The 25,237-nt window shown below is 38.8% G+C and overlaps 2 protein-coding genes and 1 long non-coding RNA gene across 6 annotated transcripts; 1 reads left to right on the top strand and 2 right to left on the bottom strand.

Annotated features, from left to right (window-relative positions):
- The first annotated feature begins 1,853 nt into the window (after positions 1-1,853).
- On the top strand, positions 1,854-17,642 carry LOC113518762 (splicing factor 1). 2 transcript variants are annotated; one of them, XM_031907692.2, is made up of 16 exons: positions 1,854-2,322; positions 3,033-3,140; positions 3,774-3,906; positions 4,695-4,884; positions 5,167-5,313; positions 6,158-6,233; positions 8,860-9,012; positions 10,184-10,290; positions 10,947-11,113; positions 11,772-11,930; positions 12,071-12,193; positions 12,276-12,438; positions 13,005-13,070; positions 14,352-14,461; positions 15,332-15,392; positions 16,637-17,642. In XM_031907692.2, the coding sequence occupies exons 1-16, from the start codon at positions 2,126-2,128 to the stop codon at positions 16,756-16,758; spliced, it is 2,082 nt and encodes a 693-aa protein (XP_031763552.2). In that variant the 5' UTR covers positions 1,854-2,125; the 3' UTR covers positions 16,759-17,642. The 2 variants fall into 2 exon arrangements, with proteins under 2 accessions (XP_031763552.2, XP_026759542.3); XM_026903741.3 differs by having other exon boundaries at positions 4,680-4,884.
- Positions 17,643-18,154: 512 nt separating this feature from the next.
- LOC113518791 (MOB kinase activator-like 1) lies at positions 18,155-24,847 on the bottom strand. Of its 3 annotated transcripts, none has more exons than XM_026903783.3 (5): positions 24,698-24,847; positions 24,218-24,384; positions 22,313-22,540; positions 22,058-22,221; positions 18,155-20,633 (listed from the first exon to the last, which is right to left on the bottom strand). In XM_026903783.3, the coding sequence occupies exons 1-5, from the start codon at positions 24,709-24,711 to the stop codon at positions 20,553-20,555; spliced, it is 654 nt and encodes a 217-aa protein (XP_026759584.1). In that variant the 5' UTR covers positions 24,712-24,847; the 3' UTR covers positions 18,155-20,552. The 3 variants fall into 3 exon arrangements, with proteins under 3 accessions (XP_026759584.1, XP_052749548.1, XP_031770143.1); XM_052893588.1 differs by having other exon boundaries at positions 24,679-24,817; XM_031914283.2 differs by lacking the exon at positions 24,698-24,847 and adding an exon at positions 24,468-24,619.
- LOC128200370 (uncharacterized) lies at positions 22,851-24,199 on the bottom strand. The gene is made up of 2 exons (XR_008252694.1): positions 23,665-24,199; positions 22,851-23,316 (listed from the first exon to the last, which is right to left on the bottom strand). It is a non-coding gene; the product is annotated as an uncharacterized LOC128200370 (long non-coding RNA).
- Positions 24,848-25,237: the final 390 nt, after the last annotated feature.

Below are 25,237 nucleotides of genomic sequence, written 5' to 3'. Positions count from 1 at the left end.
GCATCGATAGGATACTATCAAGTCTACCGCCATGCGGTTCCCCCTTGTTTACTTTGTTATGATGGGCTAAATGATTTGGTATCATCATTATCTATCATTCCTCATTGGTGGCTCTTGTCAGTGCATACCATTAGCGCAGACGGGGTAACCATTCCATTTTCAGTTAAAAATGTACTGTAGTTAGAGAGATTACTGTATGGAAGTTTTCAAAAAGAATATGGTTTTTTCCGGGTCTAAAACGTGCACGTGCTATGCCTGATGTTACATGTGTCCATAGGTATAGATTATAGTGATTGTTTGCCATCAGACTGACTATATGCTCGTTTGTCACCTTGATGATATAAAAAAAAAAAAAAACCTATTTTTTTATAGACGATAGAGAGATACTTGATTAAATAAAGTAGTCAGAGCCCTGTGTGTGAATTAATATTCTGTCCTACTCATATTTTTATTGTGAAGCAGCTATGCTCGCAAGGCTATGTTTCAGTTTGAAATGTGGGATATATCAGTGAAATTACAGTTGTAACAATTTAATCAATATTTAATAAAGATAACACTCAGGAATGGCAAGGCAAAAGAGGTATTAAGAGCGCCACAGTATATACTGATATGTCCTTGGTTCTATTCATATCTATAAGCAACGGTTACCACTTTCCATCTAGTGACCATAAGTATAATTGTTTTTTTTTTTAATATACTAACGACTTGCATCGGTTACGGCCAATCTTAATATATTGCCCGTGTTACTGCTAATATAGGTGAATGTATTTTAAAAATTGGTTAGGTACTTTTGAAATTTTTTTGGAATACAAGTAATAATAATAAAAGTTTGTAAAAATACATATATTACATGACTAGTAATGAAGGTGTATTTATATTGTTAGCAATGAAACATAAAACTGTTATTATAATACCTATTATTGTCAATTTTTCTTCCTGAGCTACTTTTTTTAAATTTGCTAAGCATACATAGGTACCTATTTATAAATTTGATAGTGTAGATTAAAATCAATTAACAATTATTGTTAGTGTTTCCCCCGCAAAGCGATTTGAAGTTAATATTACTGAAGCAACCGACGGTTGGCACGACCTCTGCTGTGCAATTAGTAAAACTAAAACTAATATTATGTATTATGAGTATATTAGCACTTAACCGTTAATATTGTAGAAAAAAAATGCATTTAAGTAGTTTATAGATTAGGTAGTAATCATGTTATGTAATAAAAAATGAATGAAACTGATTACCCAAAATACCAAAAGGATAATCTAACTGTAGAAGAATTTATATATATATATATTTTTTAACTAATCGATTAAGGATATCGATGTTGCCAAACATCAAAATAAAAATTCACACTGAACATCAGGTTGTACAGCTTAGTTCCTTTGCCGTTCCCGTCGTGGATACATTAATACTACCACAGATAATATAATACTATATACTTCTTACTTACTACTACAAAACATGTCAATAACAAATTTTACATTACTAGATTATATACTTGACACTGTTTAAGAAATGTATTTTTATATCGAAAATTTTTGTAGAAAAGTTTATGTAGAAAGTTGCAAGCAGGTTGTATCTGAATTTGGTAGGATTATATGGGCGTATAACATTTTCTATGAACTGTCAAGAACAGCAACTGATGATGTATTTTACATCCTCTTTTTACTAATTATATTTGCCTAAAAAGAAAGGAGGCAACCATACGATTTACTTTTTTTTTTATTTTATCTTTCCTTCTATGTAGTTTCTTGCTCTTAGACAAAACCTAAGTGCAGAAGTTGCCATTCTCAAAATTCACACAAACAATTGTCAATGTCAACATCAATTGACGTCAAGCTTTTCTATCTAGTAATCTGTGGGAGTTTATTTATAACATATTGCTATGAGTAATAAAACTATTCTTTCTTTTTATCGTACACACTTTATTTACGAATGTGGATATTAATTTAAAATATGGTATTTAGTAAACTTATAGATTTATAGAACACATTAATAATAATTTTGCCATATTTGTACCACGCGGGTGTACTGTGATTTGTTCAGAGCTACAATTTAAAGTGTAATAATATTTGTTGATTATATTTTGATTTTGTACTAGTTTACAAGTATAAATATATAATGAGCTCGCGACATCGTGACCGAAGTCGCTCCCGTGATCGGGATCGCCATAAGGATCGAGATCGCGAAAAGACTCGTGATCGCGATAGAGATCGTGACAAAGATCGTGACCGCGACCGCGACCGGGACCGGGACCGGGACCGCGAGCGAGACCGCGATAGGGGCCGCGATAGAGATCGGAGTCACCGTTCCAAGAGGTCAGTTAAACAGTTATATCTTGTATAGTTAATATTTACTAACTGTGTCCACCATTGGAAAATTTATCCAGGGGGAAGGGGCTGGACCCTTAAGAAAGGCTCATGGTGTATCTTAAGACATGTCTTTGTGCAAAGATTAAAATCTCCACGCGCATCCTGGGGTGGGCACCAGTCAATATGATGAAAATCCCCGTGGTGTCCATAGCGTTTATCATTAGACTGTGGTAGGTGATAGGTGGCACTCACTGTGTCTAAAGCTTGTATTCTGTCTTTGCCCACCCTTAGATCTTGAGTTACATATTTATAGTAAGCACTGTAAGGATTCTACATATAGTGATTTTATTGTCCATAGAAATCTGTTATCATGTCACATTTGTTGCAAGGGTTGTCACATTTATTTTCAATAGACTTCAAAATGAGAACATTTCTAAATTTGAGTATTCCTGTTTTCACTTTTTCCATATGAATATCATTTCTGAATAATTCTTTTTATGTTGTGAATGTAACTACTTTTGAATTTTCTAAATTCTAAACCATAAACTTGGTTTATTTCTAAATTGGACTATCCCAAGTTCAATGCACTAACAACAATATTCAACTGAATTTCATTAAACTTACTGATTTGGTCTGGTTGAGCGTAGTTTATTCCAGTTGGATCACTTAAACTGAATCCTAGTACTATTCTTACATCTCACAATTTTTTGTCTCAGGGACAAAGATAGGGAGCGCAGTCGAAGTCGGGACCGTCATAAGGAGAAGCGTAGCCGAAGCCAGTCCCACTCGAGGAGTCGCAGTCGTGGGAGAAAATCTAAAGACAGGTCACTATTTTAATAACATGTACCTTTACCAGTTAGAAAAAACAGGATAACATTTGTAATGTTTCCCTCTTGTCTCTTGTTTATAACATATGAGTTGTCCACATCTCATAAAAGTAACTCATAAACAGCAAATGATGACCTGATTTATGCTGCTTAGCAATTAATACATGACCTGCTTCTATGATGTAGAGATGACATGCTTGTTTTTAATCTAAAATATCCTGCCTTATATGACATGCAGTAACTTAAAAATACAAATTTAGGTCATTTACATTTTATTATTTTTAATAGAACTACTTACTTTAATTTTGATGTTTTGGTACAGGATCAATCTTAGAATACTTTCAATTTAGAAACATAACACTTCACTAGAGCACTTTTGATGGGAGCAGGTGTAGCAGCAACACTCAGTTTTTTTTAGCAATATATATAAATATGTATATATAAATGAAATTGATAATTAAGCGGGAAGTAGAAAAGGTTTGTTTTAATTGGAACATTTGGCAATTTATAGGTTTTGCTCCACTGACCATTAGTAAAATTACACTTACTGTTATTTGAATGATCCTTTTATAAGTTATAAACATGAATCTAACAATATTACATGTAACTCATATCTGTGTTTATGTTTAGGGATGGCACAATTGCATTGCTGGATCAGATGGTGGGCACAACCACCAAAGCTACCGCTCGTCAGGTGACCAGCACCACCACTATAAACCCCGCCACTCAGGCGGCCATCCTCGCTGCTGCAGCTGTTGCTCAGGTACATACACTAGTATATATACATACAAAGGTTTATGTAAGTATAAGGAACTTTAGCACTCTGTTCTCTCTCCCTACCTAGTAAGAGACTCCATATTAATATATTATAATATTGATAATTTTATCTGAAGTATTTATTGAATGAAAATTATATCTGCAGTAATTCTAAACCCCAACCTTGTTGTTATTTACAATACTTACGGTTCACAATTTTCATATTGTGTTATTTCAGCACAATGATAATGAAAGAAAGGTAATATAAATGTTTGAATAAATCCCTAATTGCAATTTCCATTTAATTAAAAAAAAATAGTGTTGTCTTTAAATCTTAGAGTCATAGAATTTTATAAAGTACTTTTTGGTTCACTAAATTATTGTCTATTTTGGAAATTTTAATTCATATAATGTATCATTACATTACTGATATGAAAGTATTCTATTTTATAGAAATATATTGACTTCATGGTAAGCATATTTTTTTGTATATTTTACTATTGTCAATATTGTTGGTCAAGTCTTAAACAATAACCTTACTTGATTATATATTGGCTATAAGTAGGCTAGTGTAACCTAGTTTAAGAGTCGGGTGAAATGAATACATTCTTTATCATTAATTTATTGTTATTTTTATTATTTTATGTTTGTTATGATTGTTTGTATTTTATTTTGTTTCATTGCGCGTCAATTTTGGTTTCTTTTCGGTTGGTTTCGTTGAACGTTTATGGTCGCTGGCCGCTGGGCGCTGCGTGACGTGCGTGGCGTGCGTGGTAACAGACGTTTGTGGCGCAGCGGCGTATCGCGGCGCCGGTACAGCCGGCGGCGGCGGCGGCGGCCGCGCTATCGGCCGCTACGGCCATCCCGCCGCCCACCTCCGTGCAGCAGAAGCTCGAGCAGCTGCAGGCGCGCTCCGAGTCGCGCTACCGGGATAAGCCGCAGCACCACGACTACCATCCCGATGACGACAAGGACGACGGTCAAGGTTCGCAGCATGATATCTCACACATTCTATCTGCCCCTGCGCAGGCTGCACTCACTATTCACCTACGATCTGCAACAGGGGGCGTTCAGCATCAGTTTTAATATTTCTGAGCGTTACTGTTTGTTACAATCGAGGCACAGGCTGGTAAATATAAATATATATTGCTAATAATGTTAGTCTCGGAATTCAGTTTTCTTTGCCTGCCCCGAAAGGGTGAATGCTCCCTGAAGGTAGATAAATATAGGCAATGGTATGTAAGCGGTGTGGCGTGACGGCGCGCAGGCCCGCCCGGCGAGACGGCGGCGGAGCGGCGCGCGCGGCGGCGGCGCACGCGCTGGACGGGCTCGGAGCACGACAAGACGTTCATCCCGGGGCTGCCCACCGTGCTGCCCTCCACGCTCACGCGCGACCAGGAGGAGCAGTACCTGCGTGAGTACTCGCCTTCCTCGCCTTCCTCCCACATTGTTCCTCTTGTACTTTTAGTGCTCCACTCTAGGCTTTCCCCCCGTTTTTTATATTGACGAAGTATTGTTACACTAATGTAGGATATATTTTACTGTATGAATTTAGGTAGACCGATTGTAACAAATTCTCAGTGGAGCGACGCCGCACGTGTATGATGTCTATATCATATGTGCGTGGGGTCGCTCTATTGCCTCGCACTGTGGTTGTTGATCTAGTGACAATGAAGCTACACGAAGGAAATATATTCGAAAATAGATAAGTTCACTTGCCAAAACACACACTAAAAAAACTAAATTTAACCAAATTTGTTTAGCTTTCCTTCTAACTGTAGACTGGTATCTCGACCGATAATGTGGCAAACACTGTGCCCGCCCACGTTAAACGAGAGGCGACAAGTATAACGTAGAGCAGTATTATGATTCCATTTTATAATTAATTAATAATTTAAACTTTTCAGTTTTTAATATTACCGGAATGTTATCAATGTTTGTGTATTGTTTATAAGTAATCATTGACCCCTTTGATCACTCAAAATTTAATTTTATTTCAGCTTCATTCTATATATATATATATATATATATATTATGCTTTACAGGAACATTCACTGTACTGTACCTATGTATAAATATTTAGCCAACTTTTCAGGATACATTTAGAACTGAAACTGATATCCATAATATAGTTTGTGTTGCCTATGTGTCTATGTGTGTGTACGTGTAGGTAAGTGTAGGCATGTAATAGTGCGTTGTGCGGTCAGTATTCTAATGTGCGCGTATGGCCGCGCGGTGGCTAACCCGTTCCCTTACAGTGCAACTGCAGATCGAGGAGGTGAGCCGCAAGCTGCGCTCCGGCGACCTGGGCATCCCGGCCAACATCGAGGAGAGGTTCGCTCGCCTTACTACTACCACCCGCACCCGCACCCCGGCCACACTCCGCCACCCTCGGCCACCACCGGCCACCACCGGCCATTCCGGCCACGCCGGCCCGCTCGCCGTATAAACATTATCCGACACGAGGTTTTATAATATTATTATTATCTACCAGGCGGACGTATCATTTGCGACACTCGGACTTAAATATAACCACTATCGACTAGAGTATTCACTATATTGTAACGTAACATTAATGACTCGTCTGCGTTAGGTAGGTACTGCCGGTAAACAATAACCCCGACAAATATTGTTTACAGGACGCGGGGCACTGTCCACATACAGTGTCATAAACAGTAACTCTCACGTAAAGTGTAGAATATGGTCAGGCATGAGCGTAGCGTGTAGAGGTAGGTCACCTAAACTCTATTTCAATGGAATTTACTGGAAACTCAATTTTGATAAAATGATCAATAAAACTGTCCGTAAGATTCATACAAGAACTAAAAAGTTTAGCATCTTTGTCACCCTATCAAGTTGTGGAACTCCCTTCAGGAATCTGAGTTTCCTGCCAAATATGGCTTGGACTCCTTCAGCGGAGGCGCGAGAAACAATGTTTATGTGTGTATGTGTAAAAGATTGCTTTTATGAGAATAAAATACAGTCTATTACTTGCTAATCAAGTAGCCCTCTATATTTCTATAGGTGAAAGAATTTTGAAAATCGGTAACGTATTTTTTATTTTTATCACATATAGATACAAATAAAAATATTTCCTCCTTATAATATTAGTAGATAATCATTTACCATCATGTGGATATGGAGTCAATGTTGCCAGTATAGAAAATAGAGAGACAAGAACACTCGACCGTATTCATGACACATTTACCCGTATGTTAAGGTAACATTATATTTTACTACTTATTCTAAAAATATGAATTTGAGGATAAAATAAAAAAAAAATATTGATTATCGTATTTATTGCATTTGCTTAAGCAAATAGGACAGATGAAAAAAATGTCTAGTTTATGGTCGCCATTATTCACAGTACTGTACGAAAAAAACATTGCGTTTATCAATAAAAATATTGGTAGCATAATTTAGTGTAATAAAATGATACAGTGTGTTCATTACATCTAACAAATGAATACAGGCGATAGTTTCAGAATTAGCCTATTGTAATTGTAATAATAATAAATTATTACATAATAATAACTAATACTATGGCCATAGACACCACCGCGTTGTCTATGGTCCGGTTTGAGGGTTCGTTTGATTACATGTTTGAGTGATATTGAAATAGACTATAGTGGTGCTGGACCGTGTCGGTGTCGGCACGCTTATTACTAATGCGCCGTTTTCTTCATGTTTGCAGGTTACAAACTCACTGCAACTGATAATAATAATAATAATAATCTAATACAAACGACAGCTAATAATGAATTTTTTCAGCGACGGCCATTTATATAACTCAATTATTTTCAGGGCTAACGATAATAAATTAAAATTTCAGGTTCAGCTAACTGAATTAAAACCATTTTTTTCTCAGGGCGTTAGGTCCGCGAGTCGATGTAGATAGGACGGTCGCTCACTCCACTACCTTATATTATATTTATATTATACAAGGAGACACGACGTGCGCACATGCCTTGCACTAGTGCTCGATTTACTACTCACACATTATAGCTAGATACACTCGCCACGTTCGGTGGCGTGTGTCGTACTGGTGCAGTATGCCTGCACTAGTGCAGAATGTGCGCACATGTTGTGTACACACACGCACACGCGCACGCGCACAGCCGCCAGCCACACCCGTTTTGTTCTCAAACGATGTACTCGTCTCCGCCCGACATGAAGCTACACTATTCATCGTTTATTTTTTACTTTTGACGCTCGATTTTTATTTTATTTTGCATTACATAAAAGATGCATTCTTGGTATATTCTGTCTAATCCATTTATTATGTACTCTAGTACATAGTATATAAAAAATGGTGGTCCGGATCCCTAGATTCGGCCTGAGATCTCTCATTTATTACTCGCACGGGTAGATAGAATTTTTGAAAATAACATATAATAACATAGGCTATGTTACTCGCTGATAATTTTGTGATCTGTAGGTTAAAGAATTTTTAAATTACTTGTTTAATTTCTCCATTACAAACTAACAAACAATCAAATCCTCTCTCTTTATAATATTATTACTTATATATATATATATATATATATATATATATATATATATATATATATATATATATATATATATATATATATATATATATATATATATCGGCTTATTTAATGTATCTTTTTTAATATATCTTTTTTAAAATTTGCGTAAACTATGAAATTTTTCATGATTTGATTGTTAAACATTGCATTTTTGATATTTGAAAGAAGTAAGTGACGAAACAAATGCACGCGAGTAGTGACTTTGTTTAATGCAGGGGTGGGCACGATCGATACAGTACGCCCGTGGTATTGGACTAAAATCGAGCTGTCAAAAATAAAAACACAAGAATGTGTAGCGTGTAGCGTGTAGCGAGTGTATGGGCGGGGCGGGTGTGGCGGCGTGCGAGCGGCGAGTGGGCGGCGTGCGAGCGGCGTGCGAGCGGCGAGTGAGCGGTGCGCTTGCGCAGGTCGCCGTCGCCGGAGCCGATCTACTCGACGGACGGCAAGCGGCTGAACACGCGCGAGTACCGCACGCGCCGCAAGCTGGAGGAGGAGCGCCACCGCCTCGTGCAGCGCATGCAGCAGATCAACCCCGAGTTCAAGCCGCCGCCCGACTACAAGTACGCACACCCAGCCCGCGCCCCGCGACCCGCGCCCTGCACGCAAACACCGGCCTCGCGTGCCGCTACCTGTGCTTCGTTAGAACGACGCTCGTTCTAGTGGTAGATGGTGATCACGTGACGGGAAATGGTGGTAGCCATCGCCTGAGTGACAACAGACACATATTAGACCTATATGTCTGATTTATGCTTTGACCATTTAATTTGATGTGTAAAAAATATTTGGATTTTTTTTTTATACAACTTAGAATGGCGAACAAGCTGACGGCCCACTTAATGGAAAGTGGTAACCGTCGCCTATAGACATGAGCAGTACTATGGACATAACAGAGTATACTGTTTCGCCCATAATACCCCCCCATACATTACCATTCCTGAGGACTCAGGTGTTATTCCTCTGTACCCAGTAAATTCACTGCCATATCCCACCCTTCAAACCGAAACACAGCCATGCAAACACAACTTGACAGAATTGAAAAAAACATGTATATACCTCTCTGTCAGATTTAATGCAGATTCCGGCAGTTTATTATAAAATCTTATGCAATTACCATAGAATGAATTACTGATTTTGTGCAGACGGCATTTAGGTAAAATAAGCTTATTTATATTGCGTAAGTTTCTACTTGTACAGTCTTTGAGTTTTTTAAAACTCGCTAAGTTCTTCCGTGTATACATAATATTTTCATAAATGTATTGTGAAGTAACTGTGAGGATATTTGAGTCTTTAAAGCACTGACGTAATGACTCTCTTGAACCCATACCATAAATAGAACGTATGGCTCTCTTTTGTAAAACAAATATAGTATTTATATCGGCTGCTTTACCCCACAGCAGTATGCCATAAGACATTATGCTATGGAAATATAAAATATATTGCCTAATTCTTCTATATATATATATATACATATATATATATATATATATATATATATATATATATATATATATATATATATATATATATATATATATATATATACATACTTAATGCAAATCTCAGATAAGTAAAAGCATATTGGCTATGTAGTAAAATAGCGTACACCCTCACTCCGAACAACATGAGCATTTAATATTTCGCTCCGCCCGAGTATATGATGTTATTTGTTCGTGTACGTACGATACGGGTGTGTGTGACGTATGACGTGTGACGTGTGACGTGTGATGGCAGGCCGCCGATCATCCGCGTGCACGACAAGGTGATGATCCCTCAGGAGGAGCACCCCGACATCAACTTCGTGGGGCTGCTCATCGGGCCGCGCGGCAACACGCTTAAAGGTACCTCGCCCTGTCAACTGCTCGCGTTAGTGTTACTAGGAAGTGATGAGCACGAATTTATACCACAGTGGAACTAAATTTCATTCATAAAGAACTATGACTTATACTCATGTTAAAATATTTTGAAGTCGATGATATAAAAAAAGAAACTACAATCGTATGTAAATCAGTACGGGGCTAATAAAGGAAAATCCTTTAATTTAAAAAAGAAGCGTTAAAGCAATAATTAAAGATTGTGTTCCACGAAAAGGAGCAGACTTCAGAATTGTGTTAAAAACAATTATTATAATTTAAAAACTGAACTGCTGAGCCGTTTTTGATAAAATTCAGATAAAAAAGAATTTTCCAAATCGGTTTACATCTGACGAAATTACATTAACATATGTTAAGTTATAGTTAGTTATATGTTAACTAACTGTTAAAAAAATACAACTCAATTGAGAACCTCATTCTTTTTGAAGTTGGTTGAACAAGAAGTCAGTCTTATTAAAAAAATCTTTAAAGTCGGTTAAACATAAAGTATTTAGCATTGGTGACTCTTGTTACTAGCTAAAACTACGCGGTGTACTAGTTTTTGTTATGCATAAAATTATTTTTTCCTTAGTTCTTCTCTGTTAATGTATAAATAAAGCATATTTGAATGTTGTAACAACCAGCGATGGAGAAAGAGACGGGCGCGAAGATAATAATCCGCGGCAAGGGCTCGGTGAAGGAGGGCAAGGTGGGCCGCAAGGACGGGCAGCCGCTGCCGGGCGAGGACGAGCCACTGCACGCCTATATCACCGCCACCAACGCGGACTGCGTCAAGAAGGCCGTCGAGAAGGTACGCCACGCGCTCTAGCCTCCACCAGCCTGCTTTCTACACGATCCCACCGTTGCCACCAATGGCGTTCTAAAAAATACTTAAAATAATGCTCTTCTTTGATACTGATGGTATTAATCTCCAAACCTTAAGAGATATACGAGTGTTTTGAAGACAATTTCTACTGTCAGGTGTTCTATTAAAAATATTGTATTATGTTCTGGAATAGCTTCCTATTCAACTTCACTACATAGTATAAAACAAAGTCGCTGTCGCTGTCTGTCCGTCCCTATGTATGCTTAAATGTTCAAAACTATGCAACGGATTTTGAAGCGGTTTTTTTTTAAATAGATAGAGTGGTTCAAGAGGAAGTTTTATATGTATAATACATGCATAATATTGTAGAGAGACACTGATAAATTTAGAGGTTTTCTAATGTGACGTGTACCCGCGCGAAGCCGGGGCGGGTCGCTAGTCTTTCATAAATGTAGTCTGTTCTGTAGGTTCTCTGAAAATTGTGTTTATGTCTAACTACGATATGTATATCTCTGAGCTTTGAAGATCATTCACAATAATTATTTCTGAATATGTTTAACTTATTTATCTCTATATTCTTCTCTTATATAGTAGACTTCATGCTGTGGGTGACAATTTAAAATTGTATTTGTTAAACTGTCAGATCAAGGAGGTGATCCGGCAGGGTGTGGAGGTGCCCGAGGGGCAGAACGACCTGCGGCGCATGCAGCTGCGCGAGCTGGCCCAGCTCAACGGCACCCTCCGCGAGAACGACGCCGTCCGCTGCGCCAACTGCACCGCCACCGACCACAAGACCTGGCTCGTCAGTACTCGCCCGCTGCACACTGCACGCTGCACGCTGCACACTGCACACTGTACACTGTACACTGCACCCCACACACCGCACACTGGTACTCGTTCGCTCTGTGTACTGTATACTGACCTGTCGTGGTGGTGTTGCAGTGCCCGGACAAGCCCAACGTGACCAACAGCATCGTGTGCTCGTCGTGCGGCGGCGCGGGCCACATCGCGCGGGACTGCCGCGCCAAGCGGCCCGGCCAGCACGCGCCCTCCCACGCCAGCAAGGTGAACCATCCCGCCCACGTCCCGCCTCCCGCCGCGACACTACCTCGCACTACACACTGACACGAGCCGCCGCTCTCCGCAGGCCAAGATCGACGAGGAGTACATGTCGCTGATGGCGGAGCTGGGCGAGGCGCCGCCGGGCGGCGCGGGCGGCGGCGGGCCGCCGGGAGGAGGCCCGGCGCGGCGCTACGGCGGCCCAGTGTTCGGGCCGGCGCAGCCGCTGCGGTCCATCATGCCCGCGCCCGGTATGCATCCCGCTGCCTGCAGCGCACCCACCACCATAGAAACAGTAACGTGGCGCTGTTAGTCGAGCGTTCCGGTCAGCCACGGTAGACCCGGCTACGCTACAGTTGCTGACACTTGTTACATTGTTTAGTAACTAGTTGCTGACCCGTGACCTCGTTCACGTGACCGTGGTCATTCTCCATACACTATATGTGCGCCATATTTTATAGCGATCGGTTGAACGATTAGGAAGCTAAGGAATAATAAGTATTAAGAAACAAAAACAAGCTTACATACATTTTTATTATGACGTTGTGTAGTATTATATTAATACTAGCTTTTATCCACAACTTTGTCTATGGAACTGGAATATATAATAGCTTATAATCTCCATCTCATATTTGCACGTGTATACCAAATTTTATAGTAATTGAGTAAGCCGTTACGATGCAAACAGATAACAAACAAACTCACTTTTACATTTAAAATATTCGTAAGGAACCCTACACCTTGCATGTATATAATGTATGTAAGTGTGTCGCCTGTGTGTCCGTGTCGCTGTCGCTGACGCTGCGCGTGTGTGCAGGCGGCGCGGGCGCAGCGCTGCCGCCGGCCAGCTTCCCCATGCACGGCCAGCCCGCGCCCTGGCTCGGTAAGCATGTCTTAGTTTAACATTTATTTATTTAAACATTTTTATTATTATTATTATTATTTCAGCCGTTAATTCTCCACTACTGGACATAAGCCTTCCCCATAATGGGTGTTTTGCCAGTAGTTGCCACGCTTGGCAAGCAGGTTGATAACCGCAGTTAGATTTTACATATGTTTTAAGAGAAACGCTGCTGCCTATCAACCTTCCCCCCTCCCCTAGTCGCCTCTTACAACACCCACGGGAAAAGAAGAAAATGCTTATATGAAAAAATCTAATTTCATAGTTGTTTTAAAAAATAGAAAGTTTTTTATCCGCGTGATTATGATCAATCTGTTTTATTACGTACACGCTGTAAGTCTCTTATAAAATCTTGTCGTAACTCATTCTTGTCCGCAACTGAGAATACTTTGTATAATTATACCGTTACTGCTAGCAAAAATATATGCGAACTATTTTCAAAACATTTCAGCTCAGTTTTCGAGGACAATAAAATTTATTTATCTAACTTTTTTTTTTATACAACTAAGAATGGCAAACAAGCTGACGGCCCACCTGATGGAAAGAGGTAACCGTCGCCTATACTGTTTCGCCCATGATACCCCCCATGCGTTGTCATTTCTAAGGACTCGGATGTTATTCCTCTGTACCCTGTAAATTCACGCCATATCCCACCCTTCAAACCGAAACACAGCCATGCAAACACAACTGCTTCACGGTTGAAACACGAATGAGACAGAGGTGGCCAAGCAATCGACTTTTGTACAAAGTCGCCCTCTGGTAAACTTAAAAATAGATTTCTAGATAAAATTATTCCCTGTCACATATCATGTTGGGGAAGAAAGATCTAGAATTGAAATTGAAACAACTAGACCCTAATAGAGGAGCGGGGCATAATGGAATACCTGCAAAAAAATTTATAGAGTGTACTAACCGTAGTAACCGGAGAACTAAGTGATACTTTGTGTACAATTTTTAACAGACCTTCGATTGTGGTACTCTTCCTGAGATATGGAAATTAGCCATAACAGAGTATACTGTTTCGCCCATGACACCCCCATGCGTTGTCATTCCTGAGGACTCAGGTGTTATTCCTCTGTATCCAGTAAATTCACTGCCATATCCTACCCTTTAAACCGAAATACAGCCATACAAACACAACTGCTTCACGATAGAAACACGAATAGGACAGAAGTCCCCAAGCAAACGACTTATGTACAAAGTCTCCCTCTGGTTTTTTATAATAATAAATTTATACTTAGCAATGAATTCAATGCCTGGCAGGCGTGGCGAACAACCAGCCGCCGCCGCCGGGCAGCGCGGCGCCGCCGCCGCCGCCGCCGCACCACCACCCGCCGCCGCACCCACAACACCCGCCCATCTCCCACCACCAGGTGACGCCTCCTTCTACTGCAATGGGCGGCTGCCACGCTACTAACCAAACTCAAAAATTCAATATATTCATACCATAACAAATTTTATATATATTGACACAAACACATATTTTCTTTATATGTACGTGTGGGTACTTTTTTGATGGGTGAAAATGGTATGGTAACCCCGCGTGCGCTAACGGGATACGCTGGCGGGGCACCAGTGAAGGGTGATTGATGAGAATGAAAACAGGCCAGTTAGCCCATCATGATGAATTCATCAGGAATTAACCATGATAGTTTCCAGGAGGAACCGCGAGGAGGTCGACCTGGTTGGTGTGTATATTGCTAGTAATGGGAGTCTTAGTATCCATTACTAACAATCCCTTTCACCCCAGGTGTGGGTACTGTAAAGTATCATACGGAGCCGTATCTATGTTCATGCGTGCAGTGCAGTAAAATTGTTGGTTTACTAAGAAATTTAATAATTGTTAATTGAGCACTGCACGTACCAGTTCAATGTATCGCTCCACCAGTCTTGTATTAATTTCTTATATTTTTATTTAGTAAATAAGATCATTTCTTGAGCCTTTGGAAGTATATATTTCAACAAACCTCGTCTCAATACAATCCGCAACATGTCACATATCACTCGGGAGAAAAATGACTTGAGAAAATATGGTATAATTTGAAGGCTTCTCGTACTATATATCTTGGACACAAGACATTGTACGCGCTATAAATGTAGTATTAAAAATAAATGTTTGTGAAATCATTCCGCATCAGGTGAGCCGCTGCTAGTTTCTCGAAGTTACACATGTCGCCTACTTGTCCCGACAAGCAATGTACTACTTTGTTGTGTTTAGTGTTTCGATAAAACTCTTTTTGCAGGGGGATAACAAAATGGGCCCGCCGGGCGGACCGCCGCACATGCCGCCGCCGCCGCCACCCGGTGAGTTTTCTTCATTTATTTTATATGAATACCACTTCAAATAATCATAATCGACAAAAGTACATACATACATACATATCTGTCACGCCTGTCTCCCATTAGGGTAGGCAGAAACAATGGAACGCCAAATGCTTCGATTCAAACAAACCTCTTTCGCTTCCTCCACATTCATCAATCTTTTCACACACGCTCGCCGGTTACGGGTACTTTTAATTGGGCCCTTCTTCAGCACGTCGCCTATTTGGTCGACATACGTCCGTCTAGGGCGGCCCCTACCGACATCTCCATTCATTCTTGCTCGATAAATCTCTTTCGTAATTCTTCTTTCATCCATCCTCTCCAAATGACCAAACCAACGCAACATTCCTTTTTCGATTTTTGTCACTACATCGCCTTTCAGTGCACACTTCTCTCTAATCACATTGTTTCTCACTCTATCTTTTAATGTAACAAAAGTATTGAAGGCTATCCTGACACGATGAAACCGAATCAATTTTTTTATTACACTGATAAAAAATCGATATTGAATCAATTTACATGTTTGATAGGAAGATCATTCATGTACTTGTATATCTATGAATTATGTTATCAACTCTGGATATACGTATGAATTTGTATTATTATAAATGGGCTTGCTTGCCGGCCAGCATTGCGCTTTTGCTGACTGAACGTGATCTATGTGTCAGCAAACAAAAGCATAAAGCATTTAAATTTGCACGCATTGAACCTAGATGGTTACATACAGTGTGATTTCAGAGATTTTTTTTCCCGCGAACGCTCAGGCTGTGGAATGAGCTCCCTGCCGAGGTTTTCCCTAAACACTACAGTATGGGGTTCTTTAAAAAGGGTATATTATGGTTTCTTCAGGGTTGGCAGCGCGCACGTGACACCCCTAGTGTTGCAGGCGTTCATAGGCTACAGTGATCGTTCACCATCAGACTGGCTGTATGCTTGTTTGCTACCCTTGGGGTATAAAAGAAAATTACTGTTATTCCTTTCTTAAACAAATCACATTGTCTGCATCAAATTTCTTTTATTCTCTGCTGCTTGGTCACAAAAAAGTTGGGTAAAGTTTAGGACAGTATACACGTGTAATACCGTACGAGGCTAGGGCGCTTTCACACGACACCAAAACGGCGGTGTTCACTGATAGTGGAACAACCGAGAAAGGTACACCACCGGTGGGTGTGGTGGTCGTGTGAGAGGGCCGCGGCGAGTGTAGCGTGTTGCGTGTGGTGCCGCAGGGCTGCTGGGGCTGCCGCCGCCGGGCTGGCGCGCGCCGTTCAACCCGCCGCCGTGGGCCGCGCCGCCGCCGCCCGCCTACCTGGCGCCGCCGCCGCCGCCGCCGCCCGTCTCCTCCGCCTAGTTGCACACCACCGTCACCACCGTCACCACCGTCACCACCGCCGCCGCCGCAGCCGCCGCGCAGGCACACTCTTTCGGTCAATTCAGGCTCCTTTCGATTTTCTTATTGTACTCTATTTATTTATTTATACTTTTGCACACATGGAAAAATGTCTACAGGGCGGACTTAATGCCTGATGGCATTCTCTACCAGTCAACCACCACGCCAAACAGAGAGAGCAAGCGGCGGTGCACAGATTTAAGAAAATAGCAAATTAAATAAATATTTTAAGAGATAACAATCTACGTATTCATATTATTTCTGGAAAATCTAAAATACTTTGTTTTGTTCCCTGTCCAAGAAATATCTACTTTTTTCTCCCTAAACAATTCAGAAACTGCCTTTTCTAAAATAATATGAAAATCATTAATTTGCTATCTTGTGGGAAATAATTGTATAATAATTCATGAATGGGTCGGTGGATGCCCTTACAGTGACTGTTATTTCTTATTACATAATTCCTATACATTCCTGACTATATGAATGAAGTTTAAATCAATTTTCAATCAATTCTATTAACAGAATATATGTAATGAACACTTGCTAAGTGTTCACTTCAGCTTTCTCACTGTACTGGGTTGACTGGAAGAGATCTCTGTCAGAGACAAGTCCACCCTTGCTCGCAACATGTATAAATACATTATTTTATATGTAACTTACAAGTGCAATAAAGTATATATATGTATAATATTGACTCGTTCCCCAAATGCGTTATATGAAGCAATAGTTTTTACTGAAGGATGAAACTGATCGCTAGCTGACTCGTGTGACGGACCATTGGTCACTTTCCTCACTGTAATAGCGTATAATTATGCACTTTTAATAAAATTATATAAAGTGAACTATCCAATCGTTTTAATGCCCTATCAACACCTAACGTTCCTACCTGGGGGGAAAGGGATTGTTAGTAATGGAGATTGAGAATCCTATTGCTAGCAATATACCCAACCAGGTCGACCTCCTCGCGGTTCTCCCTGGAAACTATCATGGTTAATTCCTGATGAATTCATCATGATGGACTAACTGACCTGTTTTCATTCTCATCTATCACCCTTCACTGGTGCTCCGCCAGCGTATCCCGTTAGCGCAGGCGGGGTTACCATTCATTTTCATCCAATAAAAAAAAATAGCTTCTTACGTCAGCAACGGAAAGGAAGGGGTGGCCCATTCTATACTGAGGCTACATGGTAACGATGGTACAACTTAATACTTACATAAAAAAGTTAATAAATCAATTTTAACTCTTCTATGAAATTTTGACTTTGTTTCCAAAGTACCTAAATATCTAACAATAAAAAAAAAATCTGTTTTAAACTCGAATTGAATAGAACTTATAAAAGTTGAAAAGTAAACAACATTCTGTACATAATATTATTTATTATTAGTTCATATCATTGTATGACATTAGATCTCGAGAAAAACACGTCAGTCAAATTCATTATACACAGACCACAGTTACAATTTGAACTTTCAAATGCGATGCAATTAAATGCACAGAATATATGCAATTCTTATTAGGCAGTACCTACAGTCACGTAGCACAAGTGATTATAAAAAAAAAAAAAGTGAAAAATACAATTGATCTAAATTATAACTCTAATGTTTATAGAATATTTGGCCGAAATCCAACGCAGCTTCCCGTATCACATATACAAGTGGTACAATTAGCACTGGCCGCCACTTGCTGTCTGTCACAGCAGCAACTACAAGTGTGCCCGTTTCTGTTCTCGTTACACGGGGACTGTTTGTATTTCGGCCAAATATCACTAATTGTAAATAAATTAATATTACGCTATACAAACAAAATAGGTAGCATCAATGATTAAATATAACACATCGTTTGGTTATATGCTCGAGTACCAACTTTTTTCTTTAATTTTAGAAAATAAATAATATAGATATTTAAAATATAATGACATAACTGTAAACAAAATAAGTAAATAAACATCTCACACGAATCATTTCGATTAAAAAAATCTTCAAAATATACTTCATAGAAGAACAATCAATATACAAATATGTAAAGCAACAAAAGATTCCAATGATTGCTGATGATACTAAAGTAAAAAAAAACAAAATACCTCAGTAGTTGCGATCACGCCTGTCCAACGTTGGACACAAATTTCACTTTATACTCTAAAAATATCTCTTATACTTGTCTATAATTCATACGATAACCTTATCTTCTGTATCAAATCTAAAAAAAATCTGATTATATATACTTTCTATTATTATCGTAGAGAAAGGCAAACTTATCTACGTCCTACGGTTTGATATTTTGTCGTTAGGTGCGCGCGCGCCGCGTCCGGTCGCAACATTAATACGCTTGTTTCCGTCCACACGGACCGACTCGTGGAGGCAACAGATGTTGACTGTTTAATATGGAGTTTTAAATGATTCAAATAGATAATTTATTATACTACACGCGGCCGGCGACGAGACAACCGCCATAGAAAACAACAAACATGTACAAGGATGCCGTAGACTAAATATTACTCGTTTTACAATTGTGAATGAAAAAGAACGCATGAGAGGAAAACATGATTTTACAGTGTAGAAAAATAGATAGATAGATAGATACACTTTATTGTTTCCTTCAAAAGATTACAATAGTAAACTTATTATAAATATAAATAATTACAAGAAATAATCACAGTGAGAAAAACAATGGGCGACCTTATCGATAAGAGCGATCTTTTGCAGGCAACCTTTGGATGGAGAGGAGTAATTATAAACAATTTGATAGGAGATGTGATACATGCAATAATATAAATATTATCCCTACTCATTATTATATTAATCGTATGCATTTAGAACAGGCCTTGATAGACTTCGGCCGGTTCCGAGTGTATAATCCACGTCGGTCTCTGTGAACGGACACTTCATGAGCCGAAACTCGAACTATTTTAAAATTTTCAAAGATTTCTACATGTTCAGTAGATGTTGCGGTGGCGGAGTGCTCGAAGCGACAGGCGGAGGCTCCTGTCTGACGGAGCTCCGAGCCGGCGCCGCAGTCGGCGCGGTGTGCTGTGCGCGAAGTTGCGTACCACCCTAACATAACTAGCTACACTCATACCCAGATCATTTTTGCTAAAGCGCAGATCGGTCTTTAAAATAATCCTCGCTATTAGATCAGCAGGCTACTATCAGACATGCTGCATATGTGCGGTCGACAAGGTCGGCTGCCTACCTCCTGAGGCAATGGACAGAATCATTAACTCCGTCCAGTTTATAAGCCAGGTTACGATTCGATACCGGCTGTCTACTGGTGCAAGTTACGAGTACGGGCAGCTAGCTGCTCATGTCGACTGCACACACGGTCCATCCGACCTAGCAGGTGCAGCAGCCCCAGTAAAAGCTATCACAAAAACATGCCGATCTACGTCGATCAATTCGAATAGAAGATTCACCAAATCAATCAATAAATCGTACAAATTTTAAATACAAAAACTAATATTAGGCGCGAATAGTTCATAAATTAAATACGAGCTAATTGATACTAACAACGACGAAACGAGAAACGTCGCAATTAAAGATTTTCCTCGTTTCGCCGCTCACTACGCAGTACGTACAATATGCGTTAAGGCATACAAGTTAAGTGGCGATGCGCGCCCTCGCACAACGACAACTCGTGTTACTTTTCATTAATATGAAGAAAATGTATTGACTGATATATTTTAGTGAAGTTCCGTTCCTTGTAGTAACACTGGGACGCGTAGCGGGGCGCGGGGCGCGGCCGGGGCTACGCCGCCTGATCATCGCGCCTCCTTGGCCGTCAGCTTCTCGATCAGCTCGTGCAAAGGCGCCAGCTCTCGCCGCTCGATCAAACTAAATTCCTAAATACAATCTCTAGTTAATTATTTAATTATTATACAGTGGACTGAATGGTGAAACTCGCCCGAATAAGTTGCACTGTGCACTGATCAATGAATCCATTTCTCTTTTCACGTAACATCAAAACTAAGGTTTTCAATTCCGTTGTGTATTTTTTGTTTTTCACAATGTTTGTTACCTTGCATCTCTTCCATTTTAAATCAATTAGAAAAATTTGTTTTTTTTTCCATCTGAATGGATATACTTACAGATTGGTCCCGTAGAAATTTTATCAAAATCGGTTCGATAGTTCAGTTTTTAGATGAAAATAATTGGTTTTGCCACAAAGTCAGTTTTATTTATTTATTTATTCATCAGTACAAATATGTGTACATGGCGGACTTAATGCTAAAAGCATTCTCTCCCAGTCAACCATAGTGCAGTGTCAGAATACTCGAATGCGGTACTACTAATTATTGATATACATACATACTAAAATTACATATATAAACGAATAAATATATATGAATAACAAATATACTTACACATATATGATATATACTATATTATACACGAAATTGAGAATAATATAAAGCACTTACTGCTCGGATAAAGTAAGAAAGTGAGCGTGAACGCTTTTTTTGAAAGACGGTTTATTAAATTGACAGTTATTGAAACACAAATTATTATAAGATAATATACATTTATTACCTGTGCTTAATATTGCAAATGCAAGTGGTAAGAACCGAGAATTGAAAAAAGCTATGCTATATTAGCTTTTATTTACGACATATCAGCTTTACATCACGGCTTCGTCCACGCGAAATCGTTTACGAAAAATATCGCTTCGATTACTGAAGCAGCAACTTGTTGGCGATCGCCCACTGCCCATTGCGTGCCGGGCAGTATGTTCACACCATGTATCAGACGCCTAACACATTTCTATTTTGCATACTAAACTAATAGTGTAATATTACAAGAAATATTATACCAAAATTCTTAATTGAGAGGCAAAAGTTAGACATTCCAACAAGTTACCTCTATGTTCCATTTGTCTGCTAGATAAACTATCATATCTGTCTGTTCACTGTACGGATAATCTGGTAGTATTGTTTTATTGTTACCCTATTCCCTTTGGCCGCAACAGAATATCAGTGCTTTGCTCTTTTGAGGACAAAGCAATAAATTGAGTTGTGACCATTTTGTATTGTTATGGCGCACGCACAAACGAATGTTATCTTGCTTTTTATGTATACCTATATATGTTGTAATTTGTGTGCTGTAAATAATGTAAGTAAACTATCTATCTATATATTAGAATATCTGCGTCGTATCGACGTCTGCGCAGGTAGGTAGGTACATAGCATAAACAGCATTTATACTATTTATGCAAGTGATTATGTACTATAATCACTTGATATTAAAATGGATAACTAGGTCTAAATACCTGTACAAAAAAGATAAAATGTTTGAAGGACGTGTTGAGATGCGCCTCTTCGCCGAGCTGCACCACCTGCGGGAAGTGCTGGTGGTAGATGTGCGCGTACACGCGGAACAAACGCTTCAGGATCGTCTTCGCCATCGACAGGAAGTTCTTCGGGAATGGCACACCTGTCGGCATAATGATGGTACTTTATGTCTGTACCCATTGTCCATTTCTCAAAAAAGTTTGAATTATTTAGTTAGTTAAAAAAATATTTACCTATTTTAGAGGGGAACAGTGTTTCATCATCAAGCTGATCCTGTGCCCAGGTCATTAGATAATCAATGTATTTAGGCGCTGAGCACTTTATGGGCTTCTTGACCGTGTGCCCATCAGCCCAGTGGTATTCATACTTGGGCCCCGCCGACATGACCGCGCACGACTCCTCGGTGCAGAACTCTGTTATGGTGCCATACAGCATGTTGATTTGGTTGAAAAAGTCCACAGCTGAAACAGCACAATGACTCATATTAGAACATCACACAGGCTGCCTGGGAATGCATAATTAATACAGATTGACATCATCCCAGTATTTACAAATAGAGTATTCATATAACATACCAGTTAATATTTGGATATGTAATTGTATAATCCATATTGAGTAACTATGGAAACAACAGAATTACTCCTCAGGTTGACCACTAGATGGAGTTATTTTGGTATACATATGTGTGTGTACAATGCGATTAAGATTTCTAACATGGGCATATAAGCTCAGGAATATATTTAAATAATAATAAAAAAAAATCTCATCTGGTACAGTTCAAGGGTGTATTTATTTATTAAAACCTAAATTAAAATGTAGCTGTACTCATGGATGTGTTGTTCAGTAATAATGTATGAACATAATCAATATAATATAATAAATTAAATAATGTTTGAACTAATGGTCAGCTTGTTGTAACAATATGATTCCGTTCATGTATTCAGTGCTAGTTGTTATCTGTGACCAGAATAACTGCCACTAAATTAAAAAATACTAAATTTAATTACTCATAATAAATGTAGAAACTTCATATCTTGACCATGTTCTTACACACAACAGATATAACTTCCTACATGTAACTATAATGGGCAAAGATGCTGGTAAATAAAGGGCGGTTGCAGAAAATATCTTGTCTCTGCAACATCTGGGAGCTGATAGGCATTGTTATGCAGTGCATTAGTGCAGCTGAATTATTCAATCTTGCAACAAACAAGGAGCTCCACTAGTTGAAGAGGCACTATAAGAATAAAAAGTAACTTATATCCTTCAGTATCCCAAATGTTATGTGTATGCCAAATTAATTTATTCATGGCAATTAGACAAGTGGTGGAGGTGACAAAATGTAATAAACTCACATTCAAATACTAAGTATTCAGCACAGATTAATATTTCTTTAAACAACCAGTAAGGCAAATCATACAAATACCACAGGAGAAAGTTACTGAGGTAATTCTTTAAAAAATTCAAAAGGCCACTACCAACCACAGGGCTATTTTAAAATATTACATTGCTACATCTAATTCAATGTGCCAGGATACTTCATGTACCTATATACCTCAATAAATGGCTTTACATATCTACTTACTTCAATAGTTTCATGCTAGTATATTAATGTATCATAATAAATAATGTTATTCATATACTACAGGTCTACACTGCTCTCCATCAAATAAACAACACACAGGATGTCCATATTGTGATAGTGTGGAGGAAGTTATGATTGACACACTAGGCCGTGTATGCTATCAATTATGACTCATACACTAAGGGCTGCTTAGCCAATCTATTGTGTTTTGAATTGAACAATCATCACTGTAATCAATAATCTGCATTGAATGAAGCTCCTGACAACCTTGCCAATAACCAACACAAGTTGTTCAGCAAACTGTAACACACAGGGTTCCTAGTAAGTTGAAAGATATCTCATTATTCATATATACATTTATATATATTTTGAATACAACTATTAAAAAATAGCTGCACCTAGTTACGGCCGCAGATAAAAAAAATACCACCTTTTATAATAAATGATCATGTTAACTTGTAATTAATTCATTGGCCTGGCAGCGTCCCCTGATCAGTCCCTGTGGTCTGTAGCTAATTATGTACAGTAGCATTGATTTGTTGATGACACTCACTGTTAACCGCGACCCACTCGTTGAGATCCTCGCCCTCGGGCAACATGACGGCAAGTCGCAAGTTCCCTGAGCCCAGAGTTGCCGCCGCGTGTCGCATCAAGTCATATTGGTGTGTGCCTTCCGGAATGTTTTTCTTTGGTTTGAATGTTTTATTGGAGCGACTTCCGCTGATATAAAATCATAATAACATAATAATTAGTGATAATAACTTTAAGATAATAGAAATATTATTTATTGAAAGAATATTCACGTCACAGGAAAGTGCTTTTTGTAATCAAGAACATGCACAGAAATAATATTTGTTGCGACCCATTATCCTGTATACAATCAATAGTCAAACAACACAAGGAAATAGTGAATATTTACGATAAGACCTAACAATTCCATATATAATTATAATGAACGAACGTAAACAATACGTCAAAGCATTGGAAATCGAGATATAAATAGTACCTACTTACATAAAACAAATATACTCACAAAAGAAAACTCATAGTGATAGTTATAAGGTTAGATAAAAACCTAATGTAATTATTTTGTTTATTATAGCTCAATAAGATAATTATTGGGTAAATAAAGGAGGTTATTCTGGAATAGCACTTGTGTCAGATACACAGACTACTTATAGAACTTGTCAAGTATAAATATATGTCTAATGACATACACAGTGTACGTCACGAATTAGATAGAATCATTATAGATTAAGGATTAATATCTAAATATTTATGTTGTTGTTAGTTGTTAAATACTTGTATTATTAAGAACAAGGACTAACAAATAATTTGTAAATCGTATTGTTAATCCATCCGTATCAAACTTATCAAAGCCACTTCATGTAATGATAACTTATGACCTTCATCGGTTAGGAAGCATAAATGTTTTTCTTCTTCCTCACTGCTATTTCATGTCTGTTTTCTTAAATTTTTATTTCTTTCATTAAATTTTACAATCTTATAGGCTCCATAGAGATCAAATTTGGGATAATGACCGCAAATATTCTTATTATTAACCATTGACGAA

The sequence above is a fragment of the Galleria mellonella genome, unplaced genomic scaffold (assembly GCF_026898425.1).
Source record: "Galleria mellonella isolate WM207_F2 unplaced genomic scaffold, CSIRO_AGI_GalMel_v1 utg1812, whole genome shotgun sequence".
Taxonomy (NCBI): domain Eukaryota; kingdom Metazoa; phylum Arthropoda; class Insecta; order Lepidoptera; family Pyralidae; genus Galleria; species Galleria mellonella.
The sequence above is the reverse complement of the archived record's forward strand: the minus strand, read 5'-3'. Positions and strand labels throughout refer to the sequence as shown.